General features: G+C 53.3%; 1 protein-coding gene across 3 annotated transcripts; it reads right to left on the bottom strand.

Moving 5' to 3' along the window:
• On the bottom strand, positions 1–25,467 carry NT5M (5',3'-nucleotidase, mitochondrial). 3 transcript variants are annotated; one of them, XM_027517641.1, is made up of 5 exons: positions 25,080–25,464; positions 22,330–22,430; positions 17,437–17,497; positions 16,153–16,267; positions 1–166 (listed from the first exon to the last, which is right to left on the bottom strand). In XM_027517641.1, exons 1-5 carry the CDS (start codon positions 25,335–25,337, stop codon positions 144–146), a joined length of 558 nt encoding a protein of 185 aa, XP_027373442.1. In that variant the 5' UTR covers positions 25,338–25,464; the 3' UTR covers positions 1–143. The 3 variants fall into 3 exon arrangements, with proteins under 3 accessions (XP_027373442.1, XP_027373441.1, XP_027373440.1); XM_027517640.1 differs by lacking the exon at positions 1–166 and adding an exon at positions 1,061–1,890; XM_027517639.1 differs by lacking the exon at positions 1–166 and adding an exon at positions 12,615–13,231 and having other exon boundaries at positions 25,080–25,467.
• Between the last annotated feature and the right edge of the window lie 1,723 nt (positions 25,468–27,190).

The raw sequence follows: 27,190 nt of genomic DNA on the forward strand, positions 1-27,190 counted from the left end.
TATTTTTAGAACCTCGGTTTAATGGTCTGTTCCTATTCTGGCCACTTGGGCCACTTCCCCAGCTGCTTCAGATATTTCGTCAAAGGTGGGCAGACCAGCTAGACCTGGTCGTCAGTCGCTCTCAAGCCGGTGTGTCAGGGAGCTCAACTTGGTGCTCTGTGACAACCTAGAGGGATGGGATGGGGTGGGAGGTGGGAGGGAGGTTCAAGAGGGAGGGGACACATGTATACTCACGGCTGATTCATGCTGTAGTACAGCAGAAAACAACACAACATTGTACAGCAATTATCCTCCAATTAAAAAGAGAAGCCCATGTGTTCCATGTTGGTGCATCAAGGATGGGGCTTGCTCCTGACTTTGGTCTCCTTCACTGTGTCCAGCCCCAGCCCAGGGCACAGACCAGAGGCTCTCCAGTCTCGGTGGCCCCATGGGCTGAGCATTGGGCCACCCTCAGAGGCAGGGATGTTGACTGTGGTTTTGCCGGGCACCTGTGACCACGGCAAGGAGCCACTGCCAGTCTCTGGGCCTTTCCACGATGCCCCCAGCCCCACAGTCACACCAGAGCTGATCTTAGTCTGTGTCCCCAAGAGCCACCCACCCCCGGGGCCACCATGGACAGCTGTATGGGTTGTGCACTGCCCGAAGCATCCTGCCCTCCCCACTCCCCACACCCCCGACAACAAGGGCCCCAGCCAGTGCCCTTGGCCCCTCTGACCCCTGATCTGGGCACTCTGTCTGGCAGACACTTGCTGAGACCTCAGCCACCATCCACACCGAGAACACTTTCCCTGCTTCCTTCCCAGATACACAGCTCTTAACAGACTCATCTTCTGTCTCCCAAGGCTCAGACTTAAGTGAGAGCCCAAGGTTCCCCAGGGAGGACCTGAGTCAAGATTAAGACCCAGGACCTCAAGGCCCTGCTCCTCCTCCAGAAACAAGCTCTGCTGGCCTCTGGGACGGGTGGCCAGGAAGCGAAGGGCACCCTGGACGGGGCAGTGATCTCACCCAGGTTGCCTGACCCTCAGCCTCAGTGTCCGCATCTGTAAAATGGAAGCTCTTGTTCACAGATGTTCAGTGCAGTGTTAGTCACAATATCCAAACAATGGAAGCAACACACGTGTCCATCAGCAGGTGATGGACAAACAAAACATGGTCCATGCGACAATGGGATGTTACTCAGCCACAGAAGGAATGAAGCACAGACCATGCTGCAAAGTGGATGAGACTGGATTATGCTCACAAAGAAGCCAGTCACTGCAGGCCACACGTGTACAATCCCATCTACGTGAAGTGTCCAGAACAGGTAAGTGTGCTTCCAGACAGGGGCCAGAAGACGGGTGGTGAAGAGGAGCTGGTTCCCTTGAGGGTGGTGAACATGATCTAAAATTGATCATGCTGATGACTGTGCAACTCTATGAATGGACCAAAAGCTGTCGATCTGCACACTTTAAATGGGTGAATTCTATGGTTTGTGAACTATTTCTTTATAAAGCTGTCACAAAGCGGAAATGCTAATAATAATATCTGTCTCTCAGCGTTTCCAGGAAGATGAAGTGAGGCGATCTGGTCACGGTCTTGGCACAGAGCCTGGCGAACAGCAAGCACCTGATCAGTGTGCCTGCACCCTCACTGCTCAGTGCAGGTCAGTGGGCAGCGGCATCAGGGCCTCGCAGGAAATGCAGAGTCTTGGGCCTCCCTGGGCTGCATCAGCAGCTACGTTTCAGTGGCTCCACAGGTGAGTCCCGGTCAGGTTCAAGTTTGAAAAGCATGGACAGCAGCAATAATTCTACTGCCGCTAGGGCAGGAATCTCAAATGTGAGAGCCCACCAGAAACCCCTGGAGGGCTAGGTCCACCACCAGAGTTTCTGGTTCCAGGGTCTGCAGCTAAGCCTGAAAAGAAAAGTGAAAGTCGCTCGGGCGTGTCTGACTCTTTGCAACCCCATAGACTGTACAGCCCATGGAATTCTCCAGGCCAGAATACTGGACTGGGTAGCCTTTCCCTTCTCCAGGGGCTCTTCCCAACCCAGGGATCGAACGCAGGTCTCTCCCACATTGCAGGTGGATTCTTTGCCAGCTGAGCGATAAGGGAAGCGTGAGCATTCCTCACACCTTCCCAGGTAACGCTGCTGCTGCTGCTCCAGGGGCCCCACCTGACAACTGCTGCTCTGGGGTCTGAGACGGGCCCCACCTGCCCCAGGAAGGGGAGGCTGAGCACCCGAGGCCTTGGGCACCAGTGGTCTCAGCCCAGCTACCCATGGAGGTGGGACCTTCACCGTTTCCCACACGGGGCCCCACTCCCCACCAGCTGCCTGGAGTCCCAGCTGGGCTTTCTGCATGCAGCCAGAAGGGAGACACTTGGGTGCTGCCCAGAGGGAGCCCTGTCTGCAGGACTTTCTCCTTCTCGGGGAGGGGGAGAGCTGAGTGCAATGCCCCTAGTGCTGGGACGCAACCAGGGCCTCACACTGCAGGGTCCAGTCCTGCCCAGGTCTGGGCCCTGGGCAGAGGTGGAGAGGCAGTTCCCCCCACGTGCAGCCCCTCTGGGTTCCAGACATTAAAGGGAGTTGGGGAGGCAGGGGCCCTGGGACAGAGTGAGCCAGAGTGGGCCAAGCTGGGCCTGACACCTCTGGGCTCCACCTGCCCAGCAGCTCAATGACCCTCAAGCCGCCTCTCCAGCCCACCCATTAACAGCTCCCACCTGGAGCTGCTCTCTTGCCTGGATTGTTGGGAGTTTTTCCTCTTTATAGAACAATTTATATTAAGTAGACTCTAAATAGAGCTCTTTAGGATGGGGTTCGGTTTAAGCCGCCCTAAGTTTAATGGGCTGTGGGGGAGGGGTCTGTGCTAATTGCCTCTCAGGCCACTCTGTGGCCAGGGTCATTATTCTTGCAGCCGTCCATGACTGGTTTCTCCAGGCCTGACCACTTGCTCCCAGTGGCCCGACCCTGCCTTTTTCTGGAAGGTCAACGTCTCTGAGCTCAGATCCCCGCTGGTCCCTGCAGGCCTCTCTCAGGCCACAACACTCTGGGGGGGAGCTGCTGGCTTCCTGGAAGGCAAAGCGGACATAATGAAAAGGGAGGTGCCCGGGGCTGGGAGGCGGAACACAGGTGGGAGGATGGAGTCTTCTGTGTAAATAAATAGAAACCAGGCTTTGGGATAGAGACACACTCATTCATGCAGCCCCTGTGGGTGCTTCAGAAAAGACACCTCTTTCTCCCTAGTGCAGCTTGGTAGGAACACTCAGGCTGATCTTAGCTCCCCCTGTTCCACTGGCCGAGCAAGTCTTGCAGTGTGCAACCTGAATGACTGCTCAAGGAGGCCTGTGGGCACTCTGCCTCTCCTCCTGGCAGTGCTGGGGCCCATTAGGGACCATGAACTCATCAAGTGCTCTCGCTGACTGTGTGCTGGGGAGACAGTGAGAACAGCTTGTGCATTTCAGACCCACTCTGTTGACGGAAGCGGACAAGAAAATCATCACTTGAGAAACAAGATGACGGTGTGATGCCAGAGGAAAACAATAGGAGTGGAAGCAAGGCAGGCCAAGGGCGCGCCAAGGGCACCATCAGCAGTGCTGTGGTTTCATCCTCTGCAGCCAGGACGACAGTGCTCTCCTGGGCTCCAAGGACAGTCACTATTACACTGCCTCTCAGAGCCCCCAGGGCTGCCCCTCGGTGAGACTCATGGCTCGAAGAGAGGAAGAGACCCCCAGCTGCTCCCTCCCTCGCTTGCTCTCTGACGGATCCTCCCACGGAGGCCAGAGGCCCAGGAAGGGTCCATGTCCAGGACTACAGCAGTGGATCGGGTGGATGCTAAATCTAGGGGGATAAACACTGTTACCCTCATTTTGGAAATGAAGAAACAAAACAAAAAAGACACGAAGGCTCACAGTGACATAAGCACTGGTCTCGCTGGACCCTGGTGGCCATGCCCACTGCTCCCGAAGCACGTCCTGTGTGTTGTCTGTCTGGCCGAACTCAGATCAGGCGCAGGAGCCTGGCAGCCAGGGGCTCAGGGAAGCACACTTCCGTCTTCCCCGTGGGAAAGTCCCCTGACCTGGGAAGGATGCTCAGAAGTGCCAGTCAGCCAGAGTGGCTGGTGTTGGCCCCGCGGAGGGAGGCCTGGGCTGTCTGGGCCATAGCGAGGGAGCAGGATCAGTGCTTGCAGAACTGGAACCCAGGTCTCGACCCTGCCTCCCTCCACCCCTGCAGGGAATAGTTCTTGAATCACCCAGGTGGAGTGGGAAGCCACTCACCCAAACATCTCTTTTTCACAAGGCAGAAACCAAGGCACAGATGGGAAGGGGCAAGGGGGTGAGGGGTGAAGCGGGCTGGGGGGCAAAGCATAGGGTGGCCGTTCGGTGAGACAGAATGCAGGTGTTATCCTGCTTTCTGAACAAAACAGCTGGCACCCGGCTTTTACATTTTTAATTTTTGTGTGCCTTTTAAAATGTTTTCGTCAGCCATCCCCACGGCTGTAAAAATAGAGCTGCACAGACGCAGACGAGGCTAAGCCGGGAGCCAGCCTGAATATTCAGCTGGAGGGCACAGTGCTGAGGAAAGCAGTGAAACCTGATGAATTAAGCAGTGTCCCCAAGCTGGGCTGGCTGCCCGTTTCCACTTCCTATGGCCTGGGAGCCAGGGCAGGGGAACCCCTGATGGAAAGGAAATACACTTGGTTTCTGGGTTCCAAGCTGGGTAAGCTTGCCTCCTCCAGGAAGCCCTCCAAGTTTTCAAGAAGTTGCTTCACCTCTCAGGAGAGCCTGAAAGACCTATTTTCTTATTGTCAGTGTTTGGCTCCTGAAAGTACACCCCTTGCCATCTGGAAGGCATCCCCTGGGGGGGCTGCTCTCCCCCTCCCAGGAGTTCGGGGTTAAAGCAGGAACACAGATCCTTCAGCCTTACCTAATCCTTGACAGCTTGGTTGCTTGATCTGAACACCTATTTATCCTCCTGGCAGATTTCCCCAGGCACTGACCCGGACCAGCACCAGGCACTGATGAGGCTGAGGAAGGCGGCCGGTTACCCAGGAGACGTGTACAGTCACCCAGGAGAGCCGGGTGCGGGGGTCACTGGTACAGCAGGACCTTGGGCTAGCGGTCCGAGGACAGCAACAAGCTGAGGTTAGGGCAGGTGGAGGCCATCTGTGCTCACCTGTCTCCTGCCCCACCCGCTCCCGATCCTGTCTACACTCGCAGCCACCCAGGCCTTCTTCTTTCAGCCCTCCTGCTCTGGGTCTTCAGGCTTCCCTGGTGGCACTAGTGGTAAAGAACCCACTCCAATGTAGGAGCCATAATGAGACCCAGGTTCCATCCCTAGCTGGGGTAGATCCCCTGGAGGAGGGCCTGGCAACCCACTCCAGTATTCTTCCATGGAGAGAGGAGTCTGGCGGGCTATACTCCATAGGGTCGCAGAGTCAGACACGATTGAGCAATGAACGCATACACAACTTAAAAAAATGAAATACAACCCAAGCCACATCATCTGGCCCCTGGCTGATGGCTTCTGGTCGCTCTGTTGCCTTGGAGGCTCCTTGCGGGGACAGAGCTCCATCTTCCACCCGGAGTCACATAGGAGAGGCTGGACCCCCGAGGTGAGAGCAGGTGCCCACCGGCGGAAGGACCACGGGTGACTCAGGACTTATTTGTGAAATGACAGTGTTAGACTAGAGACAGGATCTCTGGAGAGTCCGTCTTTTCACTCTGAAGGTCCTGTCCTGAACTGCGGGTGTGCCAGAAGGGCCTGGGCAATCAATCCAGGGCCTCTTGGCCCCAGGGGAGTCTTTGCCTACCCCCATCCACCCCCAAGCCTGGCTCTTGGAGTCCCTCGTTTCCAGTTCTAGAAAGAATCCCAATGTGTGAGTCAGGGGTTCTTAAAGTTTTCTAGGTCACAAACTTCTTAGAGGGTCAGCTGAGACAGCCAGCTCTCTCCCCAGAGGGACTGGAGCAGCGTCAGAGCAGCTCTCATGGTGGTTCATGCTCCCCCTGGGGCTTCGCAATTCCTGGCTGTGTGGGCTGCTGATGGGTCCAGGTCCTGACCCTGGCCCTGCTGTGATCCCCTAGACCTGTGTGCAACTCAGGCTTCCCATCTGCAAAGCGGGTGTTGGGAGTGGCTCACGGAAAGCTCAGGGGCTGCTTGGCGGAGGTTGGCAAGTCTGGACTCACAGGCAAGCCCTGCTCCCTCCACCCCTGATGCCGCCTTCCCCCTCCCTCTGTCCTCTCTTACTGGCCCCACTGCCCTGGCTATGGTTTCTGCACAAGAGACTGCGATCTCATCGGTCTGCTGAGCTCAGCCACAGGTTTCTCTCCCTTTACTAAGGAGATGGTTTATTGTCTCCAGAATAACTAGCTCCTGCTGTGGTCCACACCTGGGCTATAAAAGAATTTCCAGAATGAGAGTGTGGGGGGTTGTGTATATGCTCAGTTGTGTCCGACTCACTGCGACCCCATGCACTGTAGCCCATCAGGCATTCTGCAGGCAAGAACACTGGAATGGATTGCCATTCCCTTCTCCAGGGAATCTTCCTGACCCAGGGATCGAACCTGTGTCTACTATCAGCAGGCAGATTCTTTACCACTGAGCCACCTGGAAGACCAGGTGGGAGGCGCTGTTAGAATAGCCGGCCGGCTTAAAGGAGAGCCGAACCCTTCCACAGGCTAGCAGCCAATTTTTATAGCCTCAAGACGGAGTAAATTCCTGCTGGAAGGGTGGCATTACGTGATTATTAGGAGGCTATAGGGTGGGTCCCTTGGACTGCAAGGAGATCCAACCAGTCAATCCTAAAGGAAATCAGTCCTGAATACTCATTGGAAGGACTGAAGTTGAAGCTGAAGGTCCAATACTTTGTCCAACTGATGCCAAGAACTGACTCATTGGAAAAGTCCCTGAAGCTGGGAAAGACTGAAGGCAGGAAGAGAAGGGGAAGGCAGAGGATGAGATGGTTGGATGACATCACCGACATGAGTTTGAGCAAGCTCCAGGAGCTGGTGACCGACAGGGAAGCCTGGTGTGCTGCAGTCCATGGGGTTGCAAACAGTTGGACCATGGGGTTGCAAACAGTTGGACACAACTGAGTGAACTGAATTAATAGGGTGGGTAATAGTGGGTATTTTACCTAATATGGGGTCAGGGAACTGGCCGGTTTAGGTCCGGAGGCTCATGGCAACAGTTGCTATGAGGCTTGGAACTGAGGTTTTTGCCAGAGGTTTTTGTCATGTGACCTTATAACAACAGGGCTCCACAGCTTCAGCCTTCCTTTCCCAAAGTTTTGTTTTTATGACCAGTCCATTCACGTACATTTGAAAACAATGCAATGTCTCTTTGGACTCCTTGTGTACGTATATCCCTAGTCGTGCCTCTCTGACCTGTCAGTTTGAAAAGTACTAAAATCTATCCCTAACTGAAACCGACCATTTCTCTTTATAGTTCTGTGAGTGTTTATTTTAAACATATCGAAACTATGCTGTTAGGGGAAAGACATTCCATAACCTTTATTTTGCTGGCAGATTGCTTCTTGCAGCCTTGAATGAATGAGTCCAACTTTGTCCCTTTTAAAGTATTCTTCCTTTGGTTTCTGTTTTGTCTGATTCTGATGTACACTCATCTATTTCCTTTGGTTAGGACTTTTTTAAGAATGTATTTTCCCTTCTGCTATGAAACTGTTCTGGGTCGTTGTCATTTATACATGTTTCTTGAAGACAGGATTTTGTTTTTTATCTCTGGAGTTCTTTTCCTGAATAGGTATATTTAACCCATTGGTAAAGAACCCACCTGCATGCAGGAGACAATAATGAAACGTGGGTTCGAACCCTGAGTCGGGAAGATCCCCTGGAGAAACAAATGGCAACCCCCTCCAGTATTCTTGCCTGGAAAATTCTATGGACAGAGGAGCCTGGAAGGCTCCAGTCCCTGGGGTCGCAAAGAGTCAGACACAACTGAGTGTACTCAACACACATATACATTTATCGCAATTGCTGAAATATTTGATCTATTCCTGGAGTCACTTTTGTTTTCTATTTTCTGTGCTTTGTTTTTCACGCATTCCTAGTATTGTTGGATTTATTTCATTTTTCCCATTTCAGTGTTTCCAATAGTTTATAAGTTATATACTCTATTTTATGGAGATTTCCCTAAACACTTTCACTCACATACTTAACCTTACGGTACCAGTACTGTACTCATTTTGCATCTGCACCTCGACAAGAGCTTTGGCATGCTTTCCTCTGTCCCATAAACTACCTCTTTTTCATAACATCTATAATTTTAGTCCCAAATTGTTACTAATCCTTAAGCAGCCAAAACGTTCTTAGACTTAGCAAATTTTTATCATTCTTGACTCATCATTGTTTCTTATATTCCATTTCCTGGATTAGTTTTTCTTCTTGCCAGAGAACATCAATTAGTAGTATTCTCAAAAAGGAATTGTTTTTGATGCCATATGATCTGAGACCTCCCATGTCATCAGGAAGTGTTTTTAGTCTTACATTCAGCTGGGTATAGAACTCTGAGTATGCAATTATTTTCCCTCAGGATTTGGAGATAATTACTACCTTTTTTTCTTGTTTCTAGTATTTGTTACACTCTCTTGCAAGTTGTCTCGTTTCTGTTTGTTAATATTTAGGCTCTAATAAAACATCAACCCCTGTCCAGTGGTAAATTCATCCTGCCTGGCCCTTGTGGCCTCTTTCAATCTGAGTTCCGGGACATTCTCAGCTTTGGGAAGTTCCCTCCTGCATCTTTGTCTCCTCTTGGACCAAAAAAATGAACTCTGTCCTCTGCAGCTACACCTTCGTCCCTCGTCCTTTCATGCTGCGAGTCCTCGGCTTAATCACCCAACGCATCTACTTGCTCTTCAGCTGCATCCACTAACCCATCCAGCCCATTTATCAAGTTTCTTTGATGACCAGATTTAATTTTCCAAACACTCTAGTTGGCCTTTTTGAGGGCACAGTGTAAGGCTAAGACTCTCTGCCTAAGGCTATTGAGTATTCCTGCTCCAAGTTCTTGTTTTCATCATACTAACCCCATTCCTTTGGTATCGTTCCCTTGTTCAGGTGTCCGACGACTGTTGGTACCTGAGGTTCACCCCAGCCACACAGCCCTCACACATGTGCAAGAGCAGAGTCACCCCTAAACATACCCAATGTGCTGGGCTGGGGGCTCCCCACCCCCCTGGGGCCCTGCCCATCCCTTCAGGCTGGCTCCCACACTCAACCCCCCAAACACAGATGCCTGTCTTTTCTGCTTGGCCCAGGTGTGTGGGAGTTGGGGGTGATGAGGAAGAGGGCTCAGCTCACCTGGTGGCTCCCACCGAGGTGCCCTAAATAGGTGTCCTGGGGAAGCTGGGCCCCTCGAGCCCCAGACCCCTCCAACGAGGCTCCTTCCTTCGCTCAGGCCACACTGCTGCCCACATTTAAGGTGTTCCCCCAGTCTCAGGTTCACCTCCTGGAGGGGAAAGTTGTCCTGCATGGCTGGGGCCTGGGACCATGGCCGGGGGTGGCGCTCCAGTGTGAGTCATCCACCCTTGGGGCTCCTCTCTCCCATCCCGGCCCAAGCAGCAGTTGTGGGTGGTAGGAAGGGCATGGCCTTTGGCATTTGGGCTCCACATTCTCACTTTCAGATTTCACAAAATTAAAATGAACTTATCTTACTCAACCTCGTGGTTAAGATGGACAACTTGGTTTGTGCCCAGCCCTCCCCCTGCTCCCAACTCTTTCCACTTGCTTAGCAGGTACTCCCACCCCCCAGGGTCCGAGTTCAGGCAGTCAGTGCTGAGGAGGTCTGAGGTCAGAGCCAAGGCCCGGGAGCCCTTGTTTAAGTATGAGGTCAGGGGCTCCGATGCCACCAGGGTCCAGGACGTCTGGGTCATGGGGGCAGGGAAGAACCCTCAGCTCCAATCAGAGGAGTCATGCCCCCCACTTGGTCCCTGGGTGCCTCACCCTGGCAAGAATATGTCCACCTGTAAACGCATATGAAGGCTCCTGTCTGCACCTCTGGTTCGTATGGAGCCTGTAAAGGAGGGAAGCCAGGAGGTGAGGCTGCTACTGCAGAGGCCTCCAGAACAGGGAGGGACACTTCCCACCTGGACCTCAGTCTACCTCCTGGTCTGTCCCTGGGGTCCAAGCCCTCTGCTTTCAGGTGCCATCGACTCAGCAGCCGGGGTCCTCTCTGTGCATGGCCTAGGCCCTGCCCACAGTTTTCAGAACCAGGATGATGGGTCCAGGCAGGTCTGATCTGAGTGCCTGGCTCCCACCGGCCTGAGGTGAGAGCAGCCAGTGCTGGTTCTCTGGCGCCATCCGGTGTCCATATGTGTGAATTGCAGCTGCCGCACCGGAGGACACCACCTGCAAACTCTCCTTTGCGAAGGAGGGTCGGGTAGGGAGGCAGCCTCATCGGCAGCGACCCTTTGGCCCCACGTCTCTCACAATAAGAACCTTTATCACTTCCAGTCTCTTTAGGCCCCAACCTGTGGGTCCAAGCCAGCACTTCAGAATCAAATCAATGATTTTTTTTTTTTAATTTCACCAAAATTGCCAACAAGGCCAAGGTGTTGGCTGGGGAGGTGATTGGTTCCCGTTTTTATGAACTTCTATCCTTAAGCATTTCTATCATTCGTCCCAGCGTGGCCCAGTCTTTTGAGGCAAGCAGTTGTGTGAACCTGCAGGCCTGCACCCTCCCCTCTGAGGCCCGGCCCCTGGGACAGGGCAGCTCTGGACAAAAGCCTACAAATGTAGCTGCTGGGGCCTCTCGTTCCCTCAGGCACAGTGCTGGGGAGACAGCAACCTGATTCCCCACAAGGTCAGGGGGTGGCTGTGTGCAGGAAACCCTCTAAATGGAAAATGGACATGAGACACAGGAGTGATACACCCCAGGAACTGGGGGGCACAGGGCATCTGGGGGTGAGGGGCATCTGGGGTGCTGGGAGTCTGGGGGTGTGGGGCATCTGGGGGTGCAGGGCGTCTGGTGGGGCTCAGGCACAGGCCAAGGTGCCCGAGACCTGCACACATGCCTGATGCAGAAGCAGAGTGATGATGTCTCAGCCACTCGGAGGTCGTAAGCATGATGGGTGTCTGAGGCTTGTGGCTGAGACAGGATTCCTGCTGGCCAGGCAGGCTGGACACTGTCCTGAGCTCAGTGGACACCCAGGGTCCAAGCTTGTCCACAGTGGCCAGGGGGATGGATGGCAGCTGCTGCTCCAGGAGCCCAGAAGTGGGCTTAGGAGTCCTTCCTTCTCTTCCTTCCCCGAGGTTGCCTGTGCCCCCAGTAATCACTGGCACCCCATCACCACATGCACACGCACACGCGCACACACAACTGCGTCCATTTCAATAGGTTGTGCTGCCACCAGGTGGCCAAGTCAGGACCAGTGCCCCGGGTTCCTGTCAGAGCCTTCCAAGTTCACTGTTCCGGATGCCAGGGAGCTGGCCACAAGGGCTCCAGCCACTGGGGCTCTGGTCACCACACCTTCCCCCACCTTGTGTCACTAAGCACATCCATTTCCTCCACCGAGCAGCAATACTGTGGAATAAATGTCCCTGTTTTATGCAACTCTTTCTCATGGGGGCTGACCAACCCTGGAAGAGACTCAGAGACATGTGGTTTGGCCCAGGTCCCAGCAAGTTGATGGCAAACCAGGCCCTACCCTCCTGGCTCCCACGTCCCGGCCCCTTCCACAGCCTCTCCTCTGCGGCCTCTGGGGGGCTGAGCTTGCCCCAGCCCTGCTCGCTGGGTGGCCTGGGCTCACCTGGAACCTCTCTGAGCCCTGGACTCCTGGGCTGGTTGTGGGCAAGACCAAAAGTATAAACACACTAAAACTCAGCCATGCAGGCTCATGTTCATTTTTCACTATCTGTCGTTGTTCGGTCACTCAGTCATGTCCGACTCCTCATGACCTCATGGACTGTAGCACACCAGGCTTCCCTGTCCCTCTCTACCTCCCAGAGTTTGCCCAAACTCATGTCCATTGAGTCAGTGATGCCATCCAACCATCTCATCCTCTGTTGACCTCTGGTATGCCTCTTACACTCCCCCAACCCCACGTAAAGTGTTGCAAGCCACGGGAAGCGTTATGAGGCCACAGGATGCGGAAACACTGGGGTGGGTCCCAACTGGGGAAACTGACCCAGAAAGTGGAGAAACACCCTGAGTCTTTCTGCCCAAACCTGGAGCTTCTGCTCCTCCCAGGGGCTCTACATCTTGAGCCCAGAATATCTACAACATTTTCAAGGGGTCAGTCTCCACTCTCCATGGAGCTGAGGCATTTTGAGATCACGTGATGGAGCCCCAGCACCCTCCTGGTCAGGACCCACCTGCCGCTTTCCTCTCCTTCCTCCTGGCCAACTTAGGCCCAGAGCCCGAGGGGCAAGCAGGGGGTTCCTGGAGGGCAGCTGTGGGGAAGACAGCAGGAGTGGATGAGAAAGCGCAGGCAGGGGTGGCTGCCTAGGGGGCTGCTTCCCACTCGGGGACATCATGGCCGCCAGCATGGCTGCCGCCACCAGGTCAGGGTCTGTCATCCCTGACTCCGTGCAGCCCACGGCGAGGCAAACTTGCCAAGCTGTGCCTCCCAGCGCCTCTCACCTCTTAGCTCCCAGCTGGACACCCAGGGACCAGACGCAGAGGACCTTGGGGTGGGGACTAAGAACAGCATTTATTGTTCACGCCTCCAGCTAACACCCAAGGCTTGTGAACCCCCAGGTTGGAGTGGGGGCCGAGCCCTCCAGCCAGTCAGAGGCCGGGCTGTGAGGTCCCCTGCACGGACCCAGCATGACCTGGAACTCTCACTGTGTTGCTGGATCCAGGCGGGTCCCTGGGGGAGACCCCACTGGGTGTCAGGCAGGCGGCAGGGGCTGAGGTTCAGAGGGGCCACTCGACCATCTGCTCCTGCATCGTCCTCAGACCAGGTAGCTGCCGGCAGGGAGGGGGCTTCCCTGAGGGAGGGGAGGACTGCCCCACCGAACAATGCCCCAGCTCCTCCCAGACCAGAGGCCTGAGGTCGGCCTGGGCACCTGGAGTCCTGTCCAGGCCCCTGGGCCCGCCCTGCACTGAGGTCCGTGGAGAGCCCGGCCAGGCACGTACAGGGCCAGGGCTCAGCCCAGCTCAGTGGGGCCGCTTGCTGTCCAGAATCGCCCTCCAGTCATCTGCCCACGAGTGCAGCCTGCGGCTGGGGGGCTGCAGCTGCGTGTGGCGGTTGTGACAGGCTGTGAACAGGACGTGCTCCCAGCTGGGATTCGGCTCGGCCCCTGGGGGAGAGAGCAGCACCTCAGGCCCGTGGCAGGAGCCCCAGGGGGGTCACAGCAGCCCACTGGATGAGGACCCCCTTGCAGCCCTGGATCCCATTGCAGGTGCTCATTGGAGGCTGACCCTCGAGATGTCTGCCTGACCTGCCCCCGTGCCTGGGCATCCTGCCCCCATGCCCAGGCCAGCTTTGTCACCAGCTGTTGACCGTGGGCCCCGCAAGTCCCTCAAGCTTCAAGTTCCTCGTGTGGATTCCACTTTCTGGATGCTGATGGGGGTAGAGATGAGGATGTTTCCCCAGCCAGTTCCAAAATTAATCAGGGAAGGAATGTTTCAGATTTTCCCACTGAGGTGTACAAGAGAATACGATTTAACCCCGAAACTGCTGACGACCACCAGCAGGGGAGCATCTGCCAGAGCATGCAGGCAGAACCAGGAGATAAAGAAGCCGAATCTGGTGGATGCTGTCTGAGATCCTAGATTCAGCCACACCTGAAGCCCTCCCAGGAAGAAGAAATGTAAAAAGGCAAAACGGTTGTCTGAGGAGACCTTACAAATAGCTGAGAAAAGAAGAGAAGCAAAAGGTAAAGGAGAAAAGGAAAGATATACCCATCTGAATGCAGAGTTTCAAAGAATAGCACAGAGAGATAAGAAAGACTTCCTAAGTGCCAAGAAATGCCAAGAAATAGAGGAAAACAATAGAATGGGAAAGACTAGAGATCTCTTCAAAAAAATGTGAGATACCAAGAGAATGTTTCATGCAAAGATGGGCTCGATAAAGCACAGAAGCAGAAGATACTAAGAAGAGGAGGCAAGAATACACAGAAGAACTATGCAAAAAAAGATCTTAATGACCCAGATAACCACGATGGTGTGATCACTCACCTAGAGCCAGACATCCTGGACTGTGAAGTCAAGTGGGCCTTAGGAAGCATCACTACGAACAAAGCTGGTGGAGGTGATGAAATTCCAGCTGAGCCATTTCAAATCCTAAAAGATGATGCTATGAAAGTGCTTCACTCAATATGCCAGCAAATTTCGAAAACTTAGCAATGCCCACAGGACTGGAAAAAGTCAGTTTTCATTCCAATCCCAAAGAATGTTCAAACTACCATACAATTGCACTCATCTCACATGTTAGCAAAGCAATGCTCAAAATTCTCCAAGCCAGGTTTCAACAGTACATGAATTGTGAACTTCCAGATGTTCAAGCTGGATTTAGAAAAGGCAGAGGAACCAGAGACCAAATTGCCAACATCCCTTTGATCACAGAAAAAGCAAGAAAATTCCAGAAAAACATCTACTTCTGTTTCATTGACTACGCTAAAGCATTTGACTGTGTGGATCACAACAAACTGTGGTAAATTCTTAAAGAGATGAGAATACCAGATTGTCTTACCTGCCTCCTGAGAAATTTGTATGCAGGTCAAGAAGCAACAGTTAGAACGGGACATGGAACAACGACTGGTTCCAAATTGAGAAAGGAGTATGTCAAGGCTGTATATTGTCATCCTGCTTATTTAACTTATATGCAGAGTACATCATGTGAAATGCCAGGCTGGATGAAGCACAGGCTGGAATCAAGATTGCTGGGAGAAATATCAATAACCTCAGATATGCAGATGACAGCACCCTTATGGCAGAAATCAAAGAGGAACTAAAGAGTCTTTTGATAAAAGTGAAAGAGGAGAGTGAAAAAGCTGGCTTAAAATTCAACATTCAGAAAACAAAGATCATGGCATCCGGTCCCATCACTTAATGGCAAATGGATGGGGAAACAATGGAAACAGTGACAGACTATTTTCTTGGGTTCCAAAATCACAGCAGATGGTGGCTGAGGCCATGAAATTAAAAGATGCTTGCTCCTTGAAGAAAAGCTATGACAAACCTAGATGCATATTAAAAAGCAGAGACATTATTTTACCAACAAAGGTCAGTCTAGTCAAAGCTATGGTTTTTCCAGGAATCACGTATGGACGTGAGAGTTGAACCATAAAGAAAGTTGAGCACCAAAGAATTGATTCTTTTGAACTGTGGTGTTGGAGAAGACTCTTGAGAGTCCCTTGGACTACAAGGAGATTCAACCAGTCAATCCCAAAAGAAATCCGTCCCGAATGTTTATTGGAAGGACTGATGCTGAAGCTGAAACTCTAATACGTTGGTCACCTGATGTGAAGAACTGACTCATTGGAAAAGACCCTGATGCTGGGAAAGATTGAGGGCAGGAGGAAACGGGGACAATAGAGGAAGTGGTTGGATGGCATCACCGACTTGATGGACATGAGTTTGAGCAAGCTCTGGGAGTTGGTGATGGACAGGGAAGCCTGGCGTGCTGCAGTCCATGGGGTTGCAAAGAGTTGGGTACTACTGAGCTACTGGATTCAACTGAACTGAACTGAAGCCCTCCCACGTTAGCTTTTCAGTTTGGTGAACCAATCATTCCCCCTCGCCTTAATAAGCAAACTCAAGGTTTGTTTATTTTGGGGGGAGGGGGACACCCATAAGCAAAAGGGAAAAATACAGCTCCAAACCACCTTCAACTACAGAAATTAGGTTTTGCTTTCCTGGTTTACATATTAGATTCAGTCCAAATTACTTTTGAGGAAAAAAGAAAGGATTCTGTTGCTAAAAAGAAATGTTTGGCAGCCAGAGTCTGGCCCTCATTTAACAGGAAGGCAAGGCTTCAAGGTGTATGGTGACGCGATCAAGGCTGCCCCAGTGCATTACCCCGGGGCTGGACCACTCTCCCTGACTCCCTGGGGGTGCGTGTGGGGAAGAAGCTTGTCTCTCTGAAAGGGAGGAGGCTCAGCTCAAGGTTCAAGGCTGGACAGGATGCCTCACACAGATCTGGTGACTATGGGGCTGGGGGATGGGCACTCGGGTTGGGGCCCCCATGCCTGCCCCTCCCCTACTTCAGGCCACTTGCCTGTGATGTCCACCCGGTCGTCTATGAGGAGGTCAGCGGAGACCACGGTCTTGTCTCTGGTCAGCACAATCTGCTCCAGGAAGTCAGGGCCAAAGTGCTTCTCCACCCAGGCATACTGGAACGAGAGCGGGCCAAGAAGGGGGGGGGGGCGCTATGAGGCCAGGGCACCACCAGGGAGACTACCCACGTGCAGGGGACCACAGAGCCATCCCAGTCCACAGCTACGAAGCGGCAGTACCGCGGCTCTGACCAAACACCCCAACCCAGCTCAGGTCCCCCATGCACCCTGCAAGGCTCCAGCTCAAGGAAAAGGGATGCAACCCTTAGGTGCGTCGTCCCTTCCAGAAGCCCTGACCAGCCTGCCTTCCAGCCCTACCTGAGCTTTGGTCTGGAGGCCACATGAGAACTGGACCCACAGCGGGAGTGGGTGTGCGGTGCCAGAGCCAGGGGTACAGGCGTGTCTGGGGGCTCCGCCAACACCCTGCTCCAAGTGACCTTCCCCAGCAGATGGGGAATCTGCACAAATGGCCCACTTCTCTTAAAGCCCCTCCATGGTCACAAAGTAACATGAACATCCCAGAATAACTGGGTGCTGTTAGGTTCACTAAATGGGTTCACAAGGCTGTCTCCTTGCCAAGCTGGGTGAGTACAAGCTGACATCTGGGCCATCCAGGACTTGGACACTCCAGGCCTGGCTTTGCTTAAAAACCCTTCAGAGGCCTTGGGGTGCCTGTTGCTTGAAGCCCAAACCAATGGTTCTGTAAAGGCCCTGCCTTTCAGCCTCTCCCTCCCCTTCCTGCTTCTGCCCCTGTGCCTCCCCCAGGTCTCTTGGCCTTTGCTCAGCTGTCCCACCACTCACAACTGGTCCTCCCAGTTCCTCCCTTCCCCAGAGAGCCAGCCTGGGCTTCTGGACTTCCTCCCTGCTGGAGCACAGAGCCGGGGACACCTGTCTCTTTTCCTGCCGCGCTGTCCTCAGCTCCCAAGAGCAGAGAGAGGCATTTTTCAGCCCCAGATGCCCAGTGTTGTAGCAGGGGCCTGGTAACTGTTTCCTGAGTGACAAATGTATTTACTTTTTTATCGCTAAAGTAATGGCTAATCAAAGAGATTTTGAAAAATCAAGAAAAGTCAGAGAAACATCTATAGTTGACAGAATTTCCTTCCTTCTTTTTTTTAACGTTTGGGAGGAGGCCCCGGCCCAGACCCCAGGTGGGCTGGATGGGAGGGTCCCAACCCTTCCCCAGGACGCAGGCAAGGTGAGCAGAGGCCCCGCAGCAGGTGTCTCACCTTCTCGAAGGGACAGTACTTGTACATCTTGATGGGGCTCGTGCAAATGAAGACGTCAGTGCTGGGGAGAGAGCGGGCTGGTGAGGCTGTGTGCCCACAGCCCCCCTGCCTGGGCCTGCACCTGCCCCCACCCCATCGCCACCGCCCCGGCCACCACGTGGGACACCAGCCCGGGGCCTGCAAACCACACGGCAGCCCCCGTTGCAGCAGCCACACAGAGGTTTGGGACCACCACCCAGACGTGACAGGAACTACTGGGGAAGGTGAGCAGCGTCCAGCCAGGGAGGCTTTACAGGACAGAGCCAGTTATCAGGGACATCAGGGCCCCGCTCGGCGTGGAGCCAAGAAAACTGCAAGCCAGAGTCTGGGTCAAGGGCTGGTCTTCCTGGGCCCTCAGGGACCCCTGAGGTCTGTGCTGCACCAGCGCCTCCCACAACCCCAGACCCAGCACCCACCAACAGTGCCAACAGGTTCCCTGCCCCTCGGGTCGCACCCGTGGGACACTGGGTCCCAGCTCTCTGCAAAGCAGTCCCAAGAGACCTCAGTCAGACTGCGGCCCTGGGTCTCTCCTGCTGTGTCTCCGTGGAGTTGCCTGTTTCGGACATTTCATGTTTAACGGAACCCCACAGCACGTGGTCTTGTCCTTTGGGGTCGTGTTTTCAAGGGCACTGGCACTTCAGGCCTCTTTCTTGCCCGGTGACATCGCGGTGAGGCACACGCTGCCAGGATGGAGGGCGCAGCTGCTTCGCCCAGGCATCGAGCTGCTGGGGACACCCATGCTCAGGGCCTGGTGGATCTGCACCTCCATTTCTCTTGGTTCGACTGCTGGGTTACAGCCGGCTCCACGCCCCGGGGACATGGCTGCTGAGGTAGCAGCTGCATCTGTTTCGATCCCACCATCAGCAACAAGGACTCCAAGCTCCCTCCATCCTTGGCTACACTTGTTTTTCTTGTCATAGTCGTTCCGTGGGCTTCCCGCTGTGGTTGTGACTCATTTCCCTAAGGATGAATAACGCTGAGGCAAACTTCACATGCTTAGTTGCCATCTGGAGCTCTTCTTTGGAGAAATGCCAAATTCAGCACCCGAGCCCATGGTTTTAAAACCTAAGTGAGATGACACCCTTCTCTCTTCAACCACATGCACTATATCCTTCCTGCTCCACACTCGCTGAAACCTTGGTCTCCTTTGTTACCAAGTCAGCAAAACCCTTCCCCTCCGGGGCCTGTACCCCTGCCCACTCTGCACTTCACTATTCACTTCGACCCTGCAGGTCTGGGGTCAGATGTCGCCTTCTTGGAGAAGCATCTGCACCTGAACGAGCCCCTCCCAGGCAACCTCCAACACAAGCATTAGACACAAGGCTCTCCACTTGGTTATGACTCGACCCCTCTCTCCATGCAAACTTTGGGGACAGACTGATCATCAGAATTGTCTACCCAGCTAAGATCCAGAGTGGAAGTAAAGGGCCAACACATGTCACAAGCTGGAATGTCTGCAAAATAGAGCAGCTGTGAAAAAGCTCCAGAACCCACATTCCTCCTCTCCCGCCCCCTAAAGAATGCTCAAACACATCTGCAAACTAACAAGTTCTGGGAACCCAGCCCACCACGAAAAGAAACCTCTAATGGACGTTCCCCATGCTGCTTTGGCCAAAGGACACTCTTCTTGCTGCTCACCTACTAAATCCTGCCGAGTAGTAACAGTGGCAGCTAACGCTTACACTGTGCATTTTACAGGTGAAGAGACCGAGTCACAGAGAGTTTAGAAACGTGCTAAGGGTCTGATTCTGGAGAAGTGGGCTCACTCTGGTTCACACTGAGCCTTAACCATCATGCAACCCAGCTCTCCAGACTACAGCTGATGAGTGTGGTCCAGACAAGAACAGAGCTTTTAAAAGCTTTATATGGGATTCCCCTGGGGGTCCAGTGCTTAAGAATCTGCCGTGCAATGCAGGGGACACATGTTTGGTCCCTGGTTGGGGAATGAAGATCCCACATGCTGCAGAGCAACTAAGTCTGCACACCACAACTAGAGAGTCCATGTACTGCGACCAGAGATCCCGCACGATACAACCAAGACCCAAAACAGCTGGGGGGAAAAAAGGCTTTGGTGCAAAAGCTTTCTACACGTTCTCTGCCTCTCTGGGCTTTTGCTATAGGTGGAAGAAGTTGTATCACACTGCTCCAGTGTAAATCAAGTTCAAATCATAGACTAGAATAGAATATACTGCTCAGAGGGCCTGATGTCCATTTATCACATTAGAACCTTGAAAGCTGATGAAGTTCAAAGGCAGTTACATGGTATGTGCATATGTGCTGAGTCGCTTCAGTAGTGTCCGATTCTGTGAGACCCTATGGCCTGCAGCCTGCCAGGTTCCTCTGTCCCCGGGATTCTCCACGGAATAATACTTGAGTGGGATGCTGTGCCCTCCTCCAGGGAATCTTCTCAACCCAGGGGTTGAACCCACATCTCTTATGCCTCCTGAACTGGCAGGTGTGTTCTTTACCAACAACACCACCTGGGAAGGCCAGTTACATGGCACTGCTGCTGCTGCTGCTGCTGCTGCTAAGTCGCTTCAGTCGTGTCCGACTCTGTGCGACCCATAGACAGCAGCCAGCCAGGCTCCCCCGTCCCTGGGATTCTCCAGGCAAGGACACTGGAGTGGGTTGCCATTTCCTTCTCCAATGCATGAAAGTGAAAAGTGAAAGTGGAGTCACTCAGTTGTGTCTGACTCTTCGCGACCCCAAGGACTGCAGCCTACCAGGCTCCTCCGTCCATGGGATTTTCCAGGCAAGAGTACTGGAGTGGGGTCATTGCCTTCTCTGGTTACATGGCACAACCAAGGCCAAATCACACCAAATATTTGATTTGTCATTGTGACTACTAAATTCAAGCAAAACTGTGACCAATAAAAGTTATGCAAGCCTAGAAAGAAATCCTAACATTTATGGGCAATTGACTTTTGACAAGGAAGCCAAGACCATTCCATGGAGGAAAGAAGGGTCTTTTCAACAAATGGCTCTGGGACAACTGGATTTCCCACACGAAAAAGAAGGAAGTAAGACCTCACACCACATGAAAAAAATTAACTCAAAATGAATCAAACAAACTGAACAAAAGAGCTAAACCTATACCACTCTTAGAAGAAAACACAGGAGCAAATCTTTGTGACCTTGGGTTAGGCAAAGGATCCTTAGAGATGGCACCAAAAACACAAACAGCAAAAGAATATAACAGATAAATTTAACTACATCAAAATAAAAACTTTGGGTTCTAAAGGACACCAGCAAGAAAAGTAAAACAATCATAGAATAAGAAACTGTATTTGCAAGTCATATATCTCACAGGGGACTTGTTACCCAGAATAAATAAAGAGCTCTTAAGAGTTAACAATAACAAAAACGACAAATAACCCAATTGAAAAAAAGTTAGCAAAGGATCTGAATAAACATTTATCCCAAAAGGACAGACAGCTGATATGCACACCAAAAGAAGCTGCATAGCATTTGTCTTCAGAGAAATGCAGATTAAAACCACAATGAGATACCACATCACACCCACTAGGACGGCTGGAATAAAAAAGACCACAGCTAAATAAAATAAATACGTTTTTTTAAAGAGACTTCCCCAGTGGTCCAGCGGGTAAGACTCCACCCTCCCAATGCAGGGGGCCTAAGGTTCGATCCCTGGTCAGGGAACTAGATCCCCGCATGCTGCAACTAAGACCTGGTGCAGCCAAATAAATAACAAATAAAATAAATATTAAAAAAAATAATAAAAGACTACAGCCAGGGTTGGGAGGAGGAGCTGGATCCCTTTGATATTACTACTGGGAACGTAAAACGTGCAGCTGAAAACAGTCTGGATTCAGCCCATGACCCGGCAGTTCCACTCCTGGGTACACACCTAGGAGAAACAAAAACAAGCGACCACAGAGACCTGTAGATGAGGGTTCACAGCAGGGTTAGTCCCCGTGTTTAAAAAGAAGGAACACCCCAAGGTCTACCAGTTAATGAGCAGTTGGACAGAACACGGTGGGCCACAGGACTGACAGTCACTTGGCAGTAAAATGAGATGAAACCCTGATTCACCCTGGGACACAGATAAACCTGGAAACATGCTGAGTGAAAGAAGCGGCCACAGAAGGCCAGATACCATAAGAAATGTATATGAAACGTCCAGAAGAGGCAAATCCACGACAGGAGGCCTACTGTGGTTGCCATGGGCGGTGGGGGGAGGCAGGAACAGGCAGCGACTGTGGATGGTCCAGGGTTTCTCTGCGGGAGATGGGGAGCGGATAGGCTGTGAAGCTGATGATGGTGATGGGTGAACACCTCTCTGACTCCGCTAAAAACCACCTGGGTGTGGGCTGCATGAATTACATCTCAGTAAGACGACTGTTTTTTAAGCTCTCAGAGGAGGAGCACTGTGTTACTGGATTGTGGTGGGCACTGGTTCCGGGTGCAGGGGGGGCTTTGGCTCACAGGGTCAGATGGATGGCTCCCCCTCCTCCTGCTGCCACCTCCTCCCCATCTCTCCCAGGTCCCCATCGCACCCCTTCACACACGTGGCCCTGTGTTATCACAGTCTTCCTGAGTGATGCTCTGTTCACCGCCTGCTCCCCGGCTGGACTGTAAGCTCCAGGGTTGCAGGGAACGAGTCTAACAGTTGGTTCTCAGGGACGTGCTGAACAAATGAACCCAGGACACCCAACAAAGCGTGTCAAACTAGATTCCACATTCTCCCAAGTTACTAGATGGAAGCATCTTAGCCTGCAGAGAGGCCCTGGAGGATTTACCAAGCAGGCCCATGCAGGGTGTAGGGCAAGCAGGAGGAAGACAGGCAAAGGGCACACAGGAAGGGGCGTGGACCCTGGGCCAGGACAGACTTACCTCTCCAGGTTGGCCATCTGTTTCACAGCTTCTACAGCTCCCGGGAGAGGTTCGAGGTCAAAGAAGAAGTTCTCAGACTCCCAGATGCTGATGGCCTTCTCCTGAGAAGAGGGGGAAAAAAAGCAGGTGACGCCCGGGGTCCTCAGCACCCTGAGCCCCACACCTGAGGATAGTCTTCCCGAAGGCAGGTTGGTGGAGTGGGCGTGTACTCCAGCCCCTCTCCAGGAGGGGCCCAGCTTCCGCAAGGATCCGGCAGGGGCCAGCTACAGGGTTCAGAAGCTGGCTTTGCTGGAGGCCCCGCGGGAATCAGAGGGCAGAAAGGCTGGCCTTCAGGAACCACGCCCTTGCCTGATTCTAAGGGCCAGAGCACCCTTCAGGCTGCAAGGGCGGGCCAGGTCCTGCCTCGATGCTGAAGCCCTAACTCATGTTCAGTAGCTGGAGGAGCTCAGGCCCTTCCGAGCCCTATGGAATAGAGGCATGGGCAGAAGGTGGGCATGGCTGCTCAACACCACCAAAGCAGCTCCTTATCTGTGCTATGTGTTGGGATGCCAATAAACACTGTGTTTTTAAAAAAAAAAGTATTCTGCTGTTTTAAAGTTTAAAAGTCCCAAATGCAGACCCTCATTTCACATGTGAGAAAACCAAAGCTCAGAATGGGGACAAGACCGACTTAATGTCACACAGCAAAATGGTGGCTTCCAACCCACCTGGCGAGAAGTGCCCATCTTATGCTGCAGTATGCCACTTCCTTCCAGGGCCAGGCCAAGGAGAAAGTGACAAACCCCAGCCTCTGAGAAGCAAGAAACAGATCCCCTTCAGGTCAGAAGCCCCCCGTCCCAGAACAACTGCTTCCCCCACAGTGAGCACACGGAGGTCACACAGGTTGGAGGTTAACTCAATGGATTTAAGCAAACCAGTGCTTATTGCTAACATACACTATGTCTGAGTCTCACATCTCTCAAGGGGCAAGAACTGCCATCCCCAGGATCCAAATGAGGCAGCTGGGCTTCACAGGCTGTTTTCAAAGCCACTTGAAAATTTTTTTCAAGTTCAGAACTTGAACTTGGGTCTCCTGACTCAAACGGACGCGGTGCGAGTGTGACTGGTGGAAAGCAGGCTCGAGAAGGAGTCAGAAGTGCTGGCCCTAGCGGTGTGACCTGGGGCTAACCACTTCACTTCTGACCAATGCCCAGCTTCCCTCCCTACCCTCAACCTGCCCTGAAACCCTGGTCAAGGCATTTCCTCTCTCTGGGATCAGTTCAACTGTCCAACAGTGTAAGATTCTAAGTCAGTTACAATGAGCTATGCCTTCCTCTGTCCTGCTCACCCCTAGGCATGTGAAGATCAAAGGAAATACAGACAGACCCATGTTTTGTAAACCATGGATGCCTCCGTGTGTAAGCTGGGTGCCTGACTGGGTGCTTTGCAGGCAGATGCTGGACCAATTGTGCCAGGGGAGACCCAGGGAGGTCCTGCTGTGAGCGGTGCTAGAGATAAGGTCACATGTGCCTCTATTAAAGCCCCGTTGCCTGCAAGGTTCCCAGGAGCAAACTCTCGGAATAGCCCTCCTTGGTGCCCCTGGAGCTCTGCTCCCAGGCCTTGGAAACCAGCAAATCATCCCCTCAGAGCCAGAGTCTGCATATGGGCACAAGGGACTGGAAGAGCCACTGGCCTGAGAGCTGGGGGTGGGCTTGCCTTCTGCATGGTAATGCGGTCCTGGGAGGAAAGAGGTACTGAGACTGCACTGCTGAGCGCCCTCTGTGAATGAACACACACAGGGTGGAGGAGGACGTCAGAGCCTGCAAAGTTACTAGGGCGTTTTTAACTGGGTATCAGGACTGGGAGGAGTCAGCACCCCAGGCTTGGGGGAAGGTCACCTTCTGAAGCGCTTGGTGTTCCTGAAGAGAAGGAGCACTTGATTTCCTTTGGAACTCTGGCCCCTCCACAAACCAGAATTCTGTCAAGATGCCGTTCGTGAGTCACAGAGCTGGCACTTGGGGGAGGACAGAGGACAGGACCGGATGACCTTGGCACGCAGACGGACTGTTGGATCCTGGCTGCCCCTTTCACAAGGGAAAATATCAAGCCTGCCTCGGAGAGGAGGGGATGCAGGCTAGCTGGGTTACAGAACAGGCTCTCAAATCCTATCAGCTCACCTGGCAGCCACCTCAGAAGGCCCGGTGAGGGACAGCAGAAAACACTGGGCCTCTAGGTTGGTCCAGGGCAAAATCTGGCTCCTTTCACCAAGCAGTTTAAATGTACAAGCCAAACCATCTGTCTGGGAGCGAGCCTGCTATCTCCTCTCCATACACCATGGACTCAAGAGAGTAGAGCACTGCGGGAGGGGGCCTGTCAGGTGCTCAGAGGGGCCGGCAGGGCCAGTGGATAAGCCAAGGAGTAGATCCAAACCCACCGTGCACTGACTCCCTGTGTGCTGTGATGTCCAGAAAGGCTCACAATATCTCTGGGCCTAATTCTACTGGGAGCCACGCTTTGCTGTAAAAAGGCGAAAAGAATGGATGCTAAAGATGCTCATCAAATCTACGAGGAGGAGGACACAGGAATGTGACTTGAGGTCAAGTACATCCAAAATTAAAGTCAGTTGAAGATGGAGAGTTGGATATACTACGCTTTATGTACTCCTGAATTTTGAGAAGCCCTCGATGACAGCCAACAGCGTGGCCCCCCAGGACTCGGTGCTACGGGAGTCGAGCCCCAGGGCCACGCGCGCCCGGGGTGGGGATGCTCACGCTCAGCCCGGGCTGCAGACGGCCGTACTGCTCCGACACCCAGAAGCCGCGCCGGTCCTCCAGCGCGATGAAAGGCTGGTCGGGGAAGCGCGCGCGGAACTTCCTGAGGAAGCCGCCCTCGAAGTCGGCCAGCACGCCGTCCATGTCCACCAGCACTCGCAGGGCGCGGCCAGCAGGCCCACCCGACGCCCAGCGCCGCCCTGCCGGCCCCGCCGCGCCGCGGGGCCTCCGCGAGCACCAGCAGCGCAGCCGGATCATGGCCCCACGCGGGCGCTCGCCGCGGGCACCGGGGCCATGACCGCGGGAGAAGACACTGCGGCCAGGGGGCCGGGCGCGGGGCGCGCCGGGTGCGGGGAGCGCACGGAGCGCGCGCGGCGCCGGGGGCGCGCGGGGTACGGGCGGGGGGCGCGGGGCGCGGGGGGCAAGAGCGCGCAGGCTCCGGCCCCAGAGCGAGGCTGCGGTTTCGCCGCCCTTAAAGGGACCCGCGCCGACCGAGGCGGGCCCGAGGGGCGTGGCCTGGAGGATAGTTCGGGGCGCTGGGCTGTCTCCGGGGCGTCCGCAGTCGCCGGATCTCCACTGGCACCTTCTCCTGGAACTCTGGGCCTGGGCTCCCTCCTCCAACTGCCACAGCGAGGATGGAGCAGGCCTGTGTCGAAGAGACGTTTACTGAGCCCCTAGAGCATCTCTCAGTGGAGCATACGGACGAGGTCCTGCCATCTTGGAACTTACATCTTAGAAGGGAAGATGGACAGGCAGCAAATAAGCCAATAACACAGGCAGAAGAATTTAAGGGAGGGAACCAGAACAGGGTGATGCGCCCCCTGCTTTACAGTGACTAGCTGGGGAGAGCTGCCAGAAAAGACACTCGCCTTGCAGATATCACAAAGCCTTAATAAAACTGGAGACTTTCAAATGAATCCATAAATAAATATTGTTATGTATCCTGTTATAAGTGGGTTTTGGGAGGAGGGATTTAAAATCTTTTATTGTCACTCTGGTTGAAAAAGAAACAGTTACTATTGTTCTGCTGCTGCTGCTAAGTTGCTTCAGTCGTGTCTGACTCTGTGCAACCCCATAGACGGCAGCCCACCAGGCTCCACCGTCCCTGGGATTCTCCAGGCAAGAACACTGGAGTGGGTTGCCATTTCCTTCTCCAATGCATGAAAGTGAAAAGTGAAAGTGAAGTCGCTCAGTCGTTTCCGACTCTTCCCGACCCCATGGACTGCAGCCCACCAGGCTCCTCCGTCCATGGGATTCTCCAGGCAAAAGTACTGGAGTGGGGTGCCATCGCCTTCTCCTTACTATTGTTATAGACAAACGATATTCAACAGACACACCAGGATCCTTCTCATTAACATTCTAGCCACACTAGCATTTTCTCTATTCCAGAAACACCAAATTTTATCTGGGTCTTAAGACTTTGGCATACATTTATTCCTCTCTCTGAAACCCTCTGCCCAAGATCTCTTTTTTATTTATTGTATTTGTGTGACTGCCTTGGGTCTTAGTTGTGGCACCTCGGAGTCTTAATTGCATCTTGTGGGATCTTCTGTTGTGGCATACCAGCTCCAGAGCTTCCAGGCTTAGTAGTTGGCCATGCTCAGTTTTAGTTGCTCCGGGTCATGTGGGACCTTAGTTCCCCAACCAGGGATCAAACCAGTGCCCCCTGCATTGCAAGGCAAATTCTTACCTGCTAGACCACCAGGGAAGTCCCCCAGCTCTTTCTCACCCTTCTGAACTTGGAAGCATTTCCTGACCTTCCTCCACTGCATCACTGTGTTTTATTTTCTTCATAACACGTGCTAACTCTCTGAAAGTATTTCATTTGCTTGCTTAGTGTCTTACTCTTCAACCAGAACTTCATGTCAGCAAGAACTTTCTGTTTAGATCACAGATATATGCAGCCCCATCCCTGCATCCGGCACAGGGTTGGACACATATTAGAGACAAAGTAAGTGTGTTTTCAAAGAATGAAAAATAGAGCTTCCCTGGTGGTACAGTGGATGGGACTCTGCCTGCCAGTGCAGGTGACACAGGTTCCATCCCTGGTCCAGGAAGATCTCGCAGGCCACTGAACAGTTAAGCCCACGCACTGCAACTACTGCATCTGT

This window comes from Bos indicus x Bos taurus, chromosome 19, assembly GCF_003369695.1.
Source record: "Bos indicus x Bos taurus breed Angus x Brahman F1 hybrid chromosome 19, Bos_hybrid_MaternalHap_v2.0, whole genome shotgun sequence".
In the NCBI taxonomy this organism is placed as follows: Eukaryota; Metazoa; Chordata; class Mammalia; order Artiodactyla; family Bovidae; genus Bos; species Bos indicus x Bos taurus.

What these genes read in the sequence shown, in the direction of transcription:
- NT5M (XM_027517639.1), bottom strand. Translation starts at nt 25,337, where the DNA reads ATGATCCGGCTGCGCTGCTGGTGCTCGCGGAGGCCCCGCGGCGCGGCG. An exon ending in CAGATGGCCAACCTGGAGAG is followed by an intron (nt 17,498 to 22,329) that starts GTAAGTCTGTCC and finishes CTCTCTCCCCAG; the next exon opens with CACTGACGTCTTCATTTGCA. An exon ending in CGACCGGGTGGACATCACAG is followed by an intron (nt 13,232 to 16,152) that starts GCAAGTGGCCTG and finishes TCTCTCCCCCAG; the next exon opens with GGGCCGAGCCGAATCCCAGC.